The sequence below is a fragment of the Copidosoma floridanum genome, unplaced genomic scaffold (assembly GCF_036245765.1).
Source record: "Copidosoma floridanum isolate Cflo_tuat_1 unplaced genomic scaffold, Cflo_Japanese_pri ptg000001l, whole genome shotgun sequence".
Classification (NCBI taxonomy): domain Eukaryota; kingdom Metazoa; phylum Arthropoda; class Insecta; order Hymenoptera; family Encyrtidae; genus Copidosoma; species Copidosoma floridanum.
In genome coordinates, this window is record NW_028321878.1 from 13,297,231 (window position 1) to 13,311,793 (window position 14,563).

Genomic DNA, 14,563 nt, shown 5'->3' on the forward strand with positions numbered 1-14,563 from the left:
GAAAAAGATCAACATATAAAACAGAATTCAACAGAAAAGGTTACGGAAGTAAAAATAAACTTTAATGAGCATGTGACAGAAGAGGAAAGCGATTTACGATTAGAACATTTAGAAAATAGTAAAAAGAAAGAGATAAAAAATATAATTAGGAAATACAATTCAGTCTTTGCAAAAAACAAATATGACATAGGGACAGTTAAAGATTATGAAGCAAGAATAGATTTAATAGAAGAAAAATACTGTAGCAAAAGACCATATAGATGTACAATAGAAGATAAAAAAGAGATAGAACAACAAGTAGCAAAATTACTTGAAAAAAAATTAATAGAAGAATCGTACAGCCCTTTTGCAGCACCTGTTACTCTAGCATTTAAAAAAGAAGAAAATAAGAAATCAAGACTATGCATAGACTTTAGAGACCTAAATAAATTAATTGTACCGCAAGCACAACCTTTCCCACTAATCGAAGATTTAATAACAAAAACAAGAAACTGTAAATTTTTCACCACCCTAGATATAAATTCGGCTTTTTGGTCAATACCTCTTAGAATTGAAGATAGAAATAAAACTGGTTTTATTACACAAGATGGACACTACCAATGGACTTGCCTTCCGTTTGGCTTAAAAACAGCACCAGCAATATTCCAAAGAATACTAAGCAACATTTTAAAAAAAAATAATTTAAAAAATTTTGCAGAAAACTACATAGATGATATACTTATATTTTCACCAACTTTTGAAAAACATATAGAACACATCAAACAAGTTTTAAACGCAATATTAAAAGAAGGATTTCGATTAAAATTTAAAAAATGTACATTTGGTTCAAATTCTGCAAAGTATCTCGGACACATAATAGAAAATAATACCGTTCGTCCAATAAAAGATAATTTAATAGCAATAGAAAACTTTCCACAACCAAGAACCCAAAAAAATATTAGACAATTTTTAGGCAAAATAAACTTTTATCATGAATATATTCCGAAAAGTGCGATATTATTAGACCCACTCCACAAATTACTTAGGAAAAATGAAAAATTTATATGGACAGAGGAATGTGAAAAATCATTTCAACAAACAAAAAAGTTACTGTGCTCAAAACCAATTTTAGAGATATTTGACCCAAACTTAGAAATAAAACTGTACACAGATGCATCAATAGAAGGAATAGCAGCAGTGTTTAAACAAACACAATTTGATGGAAAAGATAAACCGATAGCATATTTTTCAAAAAAACTAACAGAAACACAAAAGAAAAAAAAAGCAATATATTTGGAATGTTTGGCTATAAAAGAAGCAATAAAATATTGGCAGCAGTGGCTTATTGGAAAAAAATTTATAGTATATTCAGACCATAAACCATTAGAAAATCTAAATATTAAAGTAAGAACAGACGAAGAACTAGGTGATTTAACTTACTATTTATCGCAATATGATTTTACAATAAAATATATCCCAGGAAAAGAAAATATAGAAGCAGACTGTCTTAGCCGAAATCCGGTATTAGAACCAGAAATAAATAACGAAGAATTTTTAAGAATAATAAATTTAATAGAAATAGATGAAATCAAAATAGATCAAGAAAAAAACAAAGAAATACAAAAATCAAATAAAATGTTAATAAAAAGAAATGAAATTTTTTATAAAAAGAGTAGAAAAAAAGAAAAAATAATACTATCAGAAGAGTTTAGTAAAAAATTGATTAAAAAAATACACAAAGAATGGTTTCATATTGGAATAAACTCAAAAGATTTCAAAGATTTTTTGGAACACAATAATATCAAAATAGTTTTTACAGCTGTTAATGCGCCATTTTCTAACGGATTAAATGAAAGACTCAATCAAACAATAGTTAATAAAATTAGGTGCAAATTAAACGAAAACCAAAATAAAAAAGCTTGGACATCAATAGCTCATGAATGTATAAAAAAGTATAATGAGACAGAACATTCTGTTACAGGATTCACACCGCAATATTTACTAGATGGGACTGATGTAAGCATAACACCTCAAGAATTAATAACAATAAATAACAAAGACATCTGGCTAAAGAATAGACAAACAGCAATAGAAAATACCATTAAATCGCACAATTATAACAAGAAAATATTTGATAAAAACAGAAAAAATCATATATTTAAAATTGGAGATCTAGTATATATAGAAAATGGAAACAGACTAAATAGGAGAAAAATGGATAGATTACGAATTGGACCTTATGAAATAATAAATAAAATTTCAGAGTCTATATATCAAATAAAAACAGAAAAAAATAGAAAACCAGATTTATTTCACATAACAAAATTGGTTCCAATGAATATGGAACTAAATGACGACGATTTTAGTGAGAAAGAAATGTAAATAAAACAAAATGCAATGAGATGTTCCAATTTTCGGCTAATACGGAGGGGGGGAGATGTAAAGAAAGTATACTCTCTTTAAATACAAATAAAGCGTGTCCTTTGATAGGTGATTGATAGAGGGGGTAAGGATATTGAAGGTAAGAAGTGAAACAATAGAGAAGAGAGAGGAAAAGGAGTAGTAACAGATATAAACTCAGAGAGAAAGGTAGTGCGAACAAATAAGGATCAAGAAGCAAGTGAAATATAAAATTACAGTCTTCAGTGTAAAATATAAAATACAATAGAGATAATAGACTTATATTTTCGTTCCTCTACTTTTTTTCAGAGTAACAAATATTAGTTTATTTTTCTCGTATCTATTGTTATAAATATAAAACATTATATATATATATATATATATATATATATATATATATTTATATATATCTATAACGTGCATGAGCGAGATGTATATCTGTACGGAGCGGGCGAACGCGTGCCGATCGGGTTTATAATATATTTACTGGGTGCGCGGTATTTTGTACTGTTGACTATTTGGAAATTTTCATGGCGTGAGAAATTTAATTGATGGGGAATTTTCGACGAATAAAAGCCTTTAATTTGCTTTTAAATGTCTTTTTATTTGGTGAACCTTGTGATGTTGGTACACAGTGGTTGTGGCGCGTTGATAATTTTTTTTATTTCAATTTTTATGAATGTCTATAGGTCTGTACAGTGATTCGATCGCAATCGTGTCCGTACGCGTAAATAAAGTTGATGCGAGCGTGCAATCTGGTACTATTGATCTATCACCCTCGGGCTACGTGACATTATACGATCGAGTAATCCATTACGTGCTAAAGTTAACATTGGAATATATCATGCACGTGTGCTGCAAAGACATCATTAAAACTTTGATGTAAAATTTTCACCTGATCGACAAACTTCAAAAGTAAAAGTTGAACTCGATGGGCTTGGGTGAGTGCAATCGAGGCTTGAGGTGAGGAAAGCGAAAAAGTAGACAGATCGGATAATCCGCGAGTCATTTCATCCTGGATTGTGATAACGTCATTACTGCCAAGATTTAATTAAGATTTTGATGAAACTCTCTTTGTTCCTTTGAACTTGTACTTGATTATCATAAACTTTAAATTAATTCAAATGACTATTTGTATCAAATTGCAGCTAATATGAGATTTAGAACATTTTCCTTTATCCATCAACTTTAGTGTTTTTACAAGATTTGTCAAAAAAATATATATTTTTTATCATTTGCTTCTGTGTATTTTACAAAAGCAAGAGTGTCGTGAGGGATAGTTCACCTACAATTCTAAAGGATTTTTGCAAATGGGATTTCGATGAGACCTTACACATTTTGTTGCTTTAAAAAGTTCTTGTAATTTTAACGATGTATTTGACGTTGAAAAAAAATCCATGAGATCTGTCGTCAAAAAATAATCCATTAAAATAGGAAATAAAGCTTTTTTTTTCAAAAATACCAATCAACGTAAACTCAACGTAAAATCTAAAGCAAATTTTCAATACCCCGTGATTTATGGCTCTGCCGAACAAAAGGAGTACATTAGCCGACTCGAGTATGATTTTAATGAGCTGTTAAGAGAGAAAACCCACAAACAGAAGCGTAGGAGTAAGAGGAGAGGCCGCGAGTAAATACATCATACGAGCGAGAATTAAGGCGTATACGGTTTCGTTAATCCCCGCAGGACCTTATCCTTCCTTTTTTTTTTTTTTTTTTTAGTGGTTCTCTGGCTTCGTAATTACCAATTATTCGTTCGTACATTTCGTATACGTACCCACAATATGATTGCGCTTATCACGGCCTGTCAAGCGTTATAACGCATGGCCCTCCGCGCCTTTAATTAGCCGAGTAATTTATATACATAGCGAGACGCGTTTTCGAGAGAGGCCGCTTAAACTGTTGCATGCGTCGCTAATTCACTTCCCCCTGGCCGTGATAAGATTCGCGTGTCTGATTTTTTTTTTTCGTTTTCGTTTCGCTGATTCTCACCAGAATAAAACGCGCTTCGATTATTACAGTTCGAGCGATAATTAGAACCTTACGTGCGGGGTGCAGGTTGAGCAAGGGACTCCTCTAATTACTGCAATAATTACACACATAGCGTGTCCTCTTAAGGAGCTCAATGGAAACATGAATGGTTTTTTTTTTTTTTTTATTTTTTCAATCCGACTCGCGAATGAACTTCCTTGTCCTGCTGTTGCCAAGCAACACCCCCCTTCCTAGCTTGCGTTGGCGAGCAAAGATCGGATGCGCCACCCAGTTCCGTTCAAGCTCCACCTATCTAATGTGCACAAAAGCGTACAATATGGGAGTGGAGGGTAAATGAATTCCTTTTCGATTCGTGAAAACGACATCAGATAAACTTGTTCTTTGGATTTATCAATGATATCTACCTGGTAACTCGCTGGATAGGAGATTCATTACTAGTCAAGGCGCTACTAAGTGAGGGGTTGAAATAATTTCAAATGGATTCCTAAGTGATTTTACGGTGATTTCAATGATGATTTTGAATGTGTAAGTTATGAAACATAGATTGTTTAATGATTTTATAATGTACATTTCAAGGATGGAAACCGTTCATTCAAACATCAGCAATTTTATTGATAATAGTTGTGATAAAAAAGAGAAACTAAAGTAAACTTTAAAAATACGTAAATACTCCATAGCATATTGGCTGATTTGACTAGTATATGCTCTTTAGAATTAAACCAAATTTTTTTTGTTTTAAATAAAGCCCCAAACGTTGGCTATCCTCATCGCATACTTGGATTCCATACTGATATTACCGATTCCATGAGATTTATAGTGCCATTTTGTGACATTTCATTGTACATTGTTTCAATGATTTCACTTGATTCCAGATCGATTTCCTGAGGGGACGTCCAAATGACCCGTCAAGTGGATAGCTTCTCTTAATTATTTGTGGAGCGATGAACGCAAATATCTGCCACCAAATCTAGAACAGGTGAGTATACGTTAGAGAAGAAGCAATAAAATCTGGAATCTTTCTCACGCTTATCCTTCCACGAGTTCCTAGAAATCGTAAAAGTATATATTATGCACAGGTTGGACCAAAGTCTGCAATATGTAACGGTACAATACGTGCGCACAAGACACTCAATTACCGCAACTTAATTAGAAATGCACGAGCTGCGACTTTTTCCTAACGTGTATATATTATATGCGTTCTCGCGGGTGTACGATGTTTGTACAAACACATTTCCGACCCGACGAGTGTTATCTTGACACATAATCGTCTTGATTTCGTGGCCATGCATATTACACACACGGGATGCAAGTGAGGGTACCATATATGAGATTCGTCGATGCTGCGCAAAGATGTTGCACGTATAAGGATACTTCGTGTGTGTACGAGGTACGTAAGTACATGTAATATATAATAGGTAAGTATCGAAAAGCCAAACGTTTGGACCGCAATGGCTCGATGCCACTGACAGGGAGAAAGATAAATAACCGTAGAGCTGATAATATATTGATTATCCCGTGCGCGATGCGAAAGAAACTTTGAGAACTTTATTACAAAGATTTGTTCGGGGTAAGTTTTCGTCAGAGGTACCATTAGGCCGACGATTGCGTGACGACGGTAACGAGGTGCAATAATAAGGGATTTCTTGTGCAAAAAAATCCAGCTGAGCTGCTCGTATCAAAGAAAACGCGTTTGCATATATTCGTGTGTACACAAGGTGCGCAGTAATTGCCCCAGCGCTCCGGAGTCATTTGTCACGACTGCGCGTACGGGGTATACCTGCGGCTTATCGAATCTCGATCTGTCCCGATAATAGTTGCGTTTGGTGGGTATACACATATATATTTATCCATGTGTATCAATAACGTTTGTGTAAATTCTTGACTCGCTTTGCTCGGGCAATGTCGCGGTTTTCCTCCAATAGAAAAGGTAAAATGAAACAAAACAAATAAAGAAAACATGTGTGCCTTGTCGTATGTATATGTATAAAGTTTCGTTTAGTGCAGCTGATTTCGCGTTGCGCGATCCAACGTGACTTGGTCCTTACATGCATAATGTGCGCTTAAAAGTGTCGCACAGGTTCGTTGGTTTGCAAATATATTTTGAATAATAACTACAAACGTACTGTATCTTTTGAAGTACTGAATAGTTAAACACTTTTTAATTAATTTAATTTGCATTTTATCTTGTTTTTATTTCTTCAACTAGTCGGTACTTTTGTTTATTTAAGCTATTTTTGTAAAGTGACACGTTTAAATCTTGGGAGTTCAAGGTTGTTCTTTTCCCATTGAGCTAAGATTTCACATAATATGATGATGTCTAGCTTGTTAATATGACGATACAAGTCTCAGTACTTACTTGGAAAACGGAAAACTTAAGCAGCTCCAACTACAATCCTCAAACTGATTTTGTTTTAGCTAATTTTAAATTGAAGTTAGCTCATCACATGAGCAAAAATCTCTAGGCAAAAACTCAGTTAAAAATTTATAGCTATAATTACACCTATAAATTGTAGTTATGATTATAGATATAAGTACCTACAATACAGCTATAAAAATAGCTATAAATTACTCAATACTTGCCTTATTATCAGTACGATAACGTCAAAACTGATGGCCTAAAGTATTATTAAACAATTTTGAAAAACTTTAAATTGTTTATGATTTTTTTTTTCTACTTATACAAAAATACGTGAGGCCCCTAGTTTTGATGTTATTATACGGATGATAGCATCTGTGATGATCGATATATCTTTAAAAAAAATCTGATTTTAAACCTACTTTAATTAAAAATTTGAGAAAAATTTACAACTGCAATTTATAGCTATATTTATAGCTACATTGTACAGGTAATTATGACTGTTTTATAGGTAGTTATAGAAATAATTATAGCTATAACTTATAGGTGTGATTATAGTTATACATTTTTGACGTATTTATATTGTTTTGGTTAAACTTCTAATCTTTTAGACTCTACACGCGAGACACTAGTCAGGCACATAATTTATCACGCAATGACTCATCTATAGGTATTTTACTTCATACTCCCCGTATTACTTAGCATTTTAGGGATTTCCTTTTGGCCAAGGGTATCGTGTAGATTTTCTAAGATGTTCATTTTAATAAATTGAACGTTTTCTTTTAATGGTTGCTTTCGTCGAGTCAAAGTGAAGAATTAAGCGTTGCCTAATCGCAGTACGACTTAATGTGACACGCCAATAGATTAACCATATCTCTTTTGTTTCCAAGTATGTATGTGTAACACCTTTCCAAAGTCCTCCATATTGTAAATGTGTCAACGATTCGTGCGTCTACGTGTTTTACGAATCACAGTTCAGTTTGTGTCCGTGTATATTATCCCGCAAGACATCTGATGTAAAGTATAATTACTTAAGCTTCGATGCATCAAGTTTTTGGACAAGCCAACAATCGTAAGATCCAGCTATTGCAAGTTTAAGTGTAGAAAACAAAAAGGTGAGTTCTGTTTGGATTTTTTTTTCATTAATTTTGACAAAAAGCTTATTATAAGCTATTTTCAATACACATATACTTTTTAAATGTTTGATAAGTTAAAAACCTGTCAATAAAGTCATATACCTGCTTCAATAGCCCAAGACTTGCACGGTCGATCCTCTACAACTATGGCCGAAGGAGGGAGTTCTCGCAAGGGTAACCTTTATATTTATAGATGCAGTGGATGCCGACAAAATTTTGACGAATACGCATTGGAAAGACACAAATGCATTCCCATTCAGGAGAGGGTGGTGTACTGTTTCTATTGTTCAGAAAATTTTGGCTCATACGAAGAGGTTTTATTCCACTGGAGTGCCACCCACTTTAGGTGTGGTACCTGCCATGAATCTTTTTCCGAATCCATCGCTCTGGCGCGACACAAACGTGACTATAATCATTACCATGGAGCGTGCATTGTAACTTTTTCATTCCTAATTAGTTTGTTAAGCAGATTATATAATAATAATATTAAACATGTAATTATCATTTTTTTATGTCAACAGATGAACATTAATGAAGATAGAATTGGTTGAAGCTCGGGAATGTGGGGTGGCCGATTTCTCCAATCATTTTCCTGATAGACCTAATAAATTTTCTTGTGAGAACATACAATAATTTCTAATTATCACAGACTTGCAGATAAATTTGGATAACTGTTCAGGAGACTTGCTTGTACTTCTACTGATCTCGTAGAAATTTTCAAAAACTACTTAGAATACGCATAAAAATCAAAGCTCAACATTATTAGATTGTTGTTGAGAAAAGAAAAAATAAATCATTGTTTTTAAGACCACCTAATGTAAAATTTATTAAAAGACACTCATTCTAAAACTCGAGCAATAATTTTGTAAAAAAATTGTAGTACGTCAGTCTGTCTATAGAAGAGAAACACTACTAAAGTTTTCTGCTTTTCAGAAATTTTCACTATTTTAATAGATGTATTTGTTAGTTAAAAGGTAAAAATGTTAAGACATTGTTTTGATCAAGTTTTCTATTGAGAAACTAAGAAAATGTATTAGTTCACGAATGTATTGTTTGTTAAAGTTCAAGTGTATGCATGTATGATTTTAAATTGAAGTATTTATTTAAAAAAAAGCAAACAGGTATAGTAACGCATTGTGACATTTATTTCGTGACATTAACACGTTTTTGTTACTTGCTTTGAAAACGTTTTATCTTCCTTTCATACTTTTAAAGTGCTCATACAATTACAGTAGAGTATGAATATAATTTTCTTAGAATTTCGTGTGGAACAGTCACACAAATTTTAATTTTAATGATAACGCTCGGACTTCCAAGAATTTTTAGTCAATAGAAAACGAACCTCTTTATTCTAGCCCTTATCCAAAAAAAAAAAAAAAAAAAAAAAAAAACCAGTCCTAATTTTTCAACCAAAAAACATATAACTAGCGCTCTATAGAATATAATGTATATATAAAAAAAATATATTTTCTACAGCTATAGTTTCAATCTGGAGAGGCCAGCTAGTTAGCTAGCTAGCTTTTCCTCTCCCTCTCTTGCGATGGGCAAACACGATCTAGCTTATATACCTACCAACGAACAAGCTCGCGATGTATGTTCCCTCCACGGGTCGATTGCAGATAAGCCTCGCGGAACTTGTCTGGCCTTTATTGTTATTCTACTCGTTAATAAACCGACAACATAGAAGTAGGAGGGACTTGTGCTGCTTGGGACTTGTAACATATAGGTATCCCATTCACATAGAGCATACAATTCGCGTATGGATTCTCGTGAGGATCTATTTTATTTTTCCCACTGCGCCCGTAATCGTCTACAACATTTCTAGGAGTATCGTTGTGTTTACAATTATTCATATTATTTCTTACCTACCCGTTTGAAATTATTGAGCAAACCGTTCAAATCACAGCTATGGTCTACGTGCAAAGTTGGAAGAAAATTTATGTGGATTGGTTTAGTAAAAATATGAAGCATCTCAACGCAAATTAATACAAAGTTATGTTACTGTTTTAATAAGCAAGATAGTACCCACTATCCTTTTAGCACAACAGTGAGTTATTTTGTTTACGACCTTTAAGTATAAAAAGGTGTACTTTACGAATGAAATACTAAAACAAAGTTTACTTTTAATATTTTTTCTATTTGTATCAACACCTTCTGTCCTATAAACTAAGCAAACTGATCAAGAGAGAGTATGATGTTAATACAAAATAACTACAGGAAATCAAAGTTAATTCATTAAATACTTTGAAAGTAGGCATGTGGTTGACATTTTATAACAAAAGCATTTAAAAGCTATATTCTACTTCCACTTGGTGTTTGGCAAAATATACCTGTAACATAAGCTTCAAAACCCTATCAACTTAATAATTAAAACGAAAATACAAGCTCAAAAATCTCATATCCTCTAGTACGAGTTAGCTTTCCCATCCTATGAATCTTTCTAATATTATTAACACTTATGTCCTGATTATTTTTTAACTTTCTTAGCCGTATATTTTTCAAGTAAAAAAATATTTCCTTAAAACTATACATCAAGAATATCTTGTGAATCAACAATAACTTGTTAAATTTTTGAAGGGTTTTGGTATGTATCGAGTCTTTTCAATGAATAAATATTTTTTATAAGTGAGTGACCTTCCGATTACTATTCTCTCATATTGTTTGTACCGATATCTTTTCAAAGACCACTAGTCAGTAAAAATTCCTATTTCAGTCACTGACACCTTTTTTAATTGTTTTTAAATCGTCGTTACTTATATAGACCATACTTAAACAAAGTTTTTAAAATAGAATCTGACAAGTAAATAAAGAAAGTGTCTTTAGACTTATGAGACTTGTTTTCTATCATAAATTTAGTTCCGTTTGCATTACTTCGTTCGTGGTTTAGGGATTTGAAGACTGGAATTCTTTGACTTCATTTTAACATCATTGTGATGTTTTGTTTCTTAAACTGATCAACACATACAAACGTAATATCAATTCGCAGGATGGATGCTTTATAAAGAGTTTATCAGCTACATTTGAAGATTACAGTGTTTTATAAGTATTTAGGGGGCAATGTGATGTAACGAAGTGAAATTTCGAATGAGTTTGGAATTAATAACTCGAAAATCACTGGATCTTGGCAGGATTATTTTTAACATCTTCGTGGTCCTTTGTAGCTTACACTAATTATGTTTAATCTTAAGTGGTATAAAGGATCTTACGTATTCCTTGCCACAAGAGTCTCAGGTAACAATGGTATTCAAGGAGTATGATCAGAATACATGAGTAGTGCATCATTATATTACTTACAAAAGCGAAGCTTATCGAGCATCACTGGTGAACTCACCTGCAACAAAACACAAGTATAATCCTTAATTAAAAATTACAAGCTAGATACTTATAATAAATAATAAACGCATCGGTAAATCATTAAAGTCTGGACATTTCAAAGCATTTTCGTGGTGTAAATAACACAATTGAAATTCATGTTGTTGTACATGAACACCCAAAGAATATTTATAGACTGTCTGAATCCCACATGCTTGTAATGGTCGATGATGAATTTCGTAAACAAAACTCAATGACGCTCGATAACTTTCACTATCAATCCTTAATCCCAAGAGACGAACCATTTTCCTGAAAAAAAAAACTAGTCAATCCTACGTGTAATATTGTATCGAAAAATTGTCTCCCTCCCACACTACTCCCACGAGCCGAAATCAGATAACCAATCAGCACCTCCTCTCGTCATCGTCCTCGTCATATCGGCATTATCGTCAGTCTCCACGCGGTATATGCATAACCCTCGCCCGCCCAACCCCTCATAATCCAGCTCGACGTGTCCGCCTATCATACGTATTATATCCACAACCGTTATACATTTGACTCTGCTTCTCCGCGTCCTCGGCTGCAGTACCACCATACAGCCCGTTAGCGGAGAGAGAGAGAGAGCCCGACATCAAATCGCATCTACGAGATTCAATCGTGCATCTCTCGCGCGCGGCCTTTCATTACCGGCGGCCTGCCGTGCCACTCAGCCATGCACACGGTTTGCTCTCCCTCCCTGTGCCTTCTTTCGCTTCCTTGGCGATTTATTGTCGAACGACCGCCATTACATACATGCACGCGAGGGCCTTCCTTTTTTCACAAACGCTCGTGGGATATAGTTCAATTTTCATCTCATCGGAATGGATACGTTTTTTTTGTTCTCTATCTACGTATAAAGTAGATACCCTTTTACCGATTCGTTTGGGTTTGGAGAGGGAAGCAAGGGTGTTGTCCATTTGTGTGATTAGATAGGATTGCTCTAAAAATACGAACGATAAAATTGCATTATCTCACGTTGACAGGCTTATGGCTTTCAATGCAAGAAATACAATACGTCCTTGGCCGTGTTCTACCGTCGATTCCACGCTTCTAATATTCCAGGGAATTAGATCTGAACGACGCTCAGACCATAAGGACAATCATTATCTCTATGGCGGCTGCAAATACCCGATCTTGAAATAATCAATTGCTATCGGTATCAGAGTTTTTTTTTATACATATCACGTACGATAATCACGCCAGGTCCAAAAGCAGCTTCGAAACCAGAGCTGTATCGTTGGAGTTCGTGTGCATATTCAATTAATACTACCACCCCGTGGCTTGTTCGCTTGTAAGTATTACGTGGGGCGGCGCACTTTCTTGCACAATTGAGACTTGACGAGTTCAGCTCTCAGCTTCTCTATCTGTTTCCTATCGTCACGCAGATTATTGTACTTACAAAATTAGCCTTTTTTTTCCAACCGAAGCGCTGAATTTGTTTCATTTGTCAATCAAAGTTGCCGTGTTACGGTTCAGCTCTTACTATTACTCGGCAACCCCTTGCATACGGATATTAAGTGTAAGCTATATGTTACGTGTCCGTATTATCTGAAGGAAACAACGTGCCCCAGAAACAGTGAAATTCTAGACGGGCAAGCGCGCGCTTATTAGAGATTACATACTTTCATGGGTGCACGTGTCGATGCCTATCTGCGGCAGTGCCGCGCGTGTGATATACCTTTGACGTGGTTGGCTTTGTCATTATGATCTTGGGAGGCCGATTTTTCGAGCCCGGGAGTATCATGGGCGTACCTACTTATGTATCCACGTGGAGCATCGGTTGTTCTTGGAAAACAATCTATTATGATACCTGAGTCTATGTACCTAGCTTGTTTAGAGCTACGCTGGATTGGGATTTCTGGATTTGAATCAAAGATTGTTTGAAAAGGAAAAATATGGTACTTACGTACGGTGGATTAAGGTGGCTCATCACCTTTTTGAAAGTCGAGTCATTGCACCCAAATTAAAATCTGTACAATTCAAATTCTAGCGCACAAGTTGTCGACCAAAATCGAAAAAAAAAAAAATACATTCAAAATTCGAAATTTTAGCATTGGTCTTATGAGGCATTTTGATTTTTTCACCAAAAGTTTTAGCTTTTTTAGGCTAAAAGTCGAGCCACATGCTACAAAAACTAGGAGCAGGTTATTTGAATCATCTTCTTTCTAATGAAATCGCGAAAGTCCAAGGCTGCCGAACAATAAAAAAAAAAGGCTTGTTGAAAGTACTTAAGAAAACTTTTTGTATGTTTTATTTCTGATATAATCATTTTGTGAATTGATTTTTTTGTAAGCATATACTGGTCCTAAAATGGATAGTCACTGAGTTACTAAGTTATAGTTCGAACTCAGTTATTGTGAATTCAATATAAATATTCAGATTACAATAAAGATTATGGACAATGTAATAAAAAGTGCACGGATTCAAAAGCTTGTGTCATGAAGTTTTTTAATTTAATTGGGGCTGAAATTTAAAAACTTGCGCTATACAATTATGACGTTAGAAGATCTCATATCTTAAAAGGTTGTTAGATCGAAATAGAGGTAATTCAAGTATTATCTAATCTGATTACGCTAAATTGTAGCATATCGTCGCTTGGAAGAAATAAGGTACCAATTCGATAATCCTCTAAGAAATGTACCAATTCCAATGTAATACTCCCACTATTTGAAGTCAATTCCGAATGGATTTGTTGAAAAAGCTTTCACCTCGTTTCAGACTCACCTGTACAGCCGTCAAAAGACAACCCGAAATGGTCAACGTCACAGGTATCGCACTTGGACCCGACGACGCCCGAATTGCAGCTACAAAGCCCGCTGCGGGGATCGCAGTTGTTGTCCGCCGCTCCGATACCGCAATCGCACTCGACGCAACCCGCCGTCACGTTGCCGAATCCCTCGATGCAAAGGGAGCAGTCGCGACCCTCGTGCAGCGGCCGACAGATGCACTGGCCGCTCCGCAAATCGCACAAACGGGAGGTGCTGCCGAGCGGATCACAGGCACAAGCTGTTTGAAGCAGATCGTAAACGTTATATTTTATAACGATTTTTTTAAAACAATAAATAAGAAGATTGTGCGAATTCGAGTACTCACGGAGACAATTGAACTCGGTGGGGTCGCCGTAGTGGGCCTCCTTGCATCTTTCGCATTGCCAGCCTTCCGTGTTTCCTCGGCAGTCCAAGCACCTACCGGTTTTTTGATCGCAAGGGCTGCCAAAGCACGGACAGGGCTTGCAACTGTTTCCCGGCTCGAGGGGATTCCCATAAAAACCAACGTCGCAACTGTAACAGAAATTAATTGCTTATAGTAGTCATATTTAGAATTTGGGCACAGTTCAGAATCAAAACGA

At 34.9% G+C, this 14,563-nt stretch overlaps 1 protein-coding gene and 1 long non-coding RNA gene across 2 annotated transcripts in view; one reads left to right on the plus strand and one right to left on the minus strand.

Moving 5' to 3' along the window:
- Window positions 1–14,563, minus strand: part of wb (wing blister) — a 153,954-nt gene that overhangs the window by 83,301 nt on the left and 56,090 nt on the right. Inside the window, exons 12-13 of the mRNA XM_089593899.1 lie at window positions 14,308–14,495; window positions 13,939–14,220 (exon numbers count right to left, since the gene is read on the minus strand). Of these exons, the coding sequence (XP_089450025.1) occupies window positions 13,939–14,220; window positions 14,308–14,495 (470 nt within the window). The remainder of the gene's footprint in view (window positions 1–13,938; window positions 14,221–14,307; window positions 14,496–14,563) is intronic.
- On the plus strand, window positions 7,566–8,609 carry LOC149376040 (uncharacterized). Its single transcript, XR_016293120.1, has 3 exons — window positions 7,566–7,842; window positions 7,978–8,297; window positions 8,385–8,609. It is a non-coding gene; the product is annotated as an uncharacterized LOC149376040 (long non-coding RNA).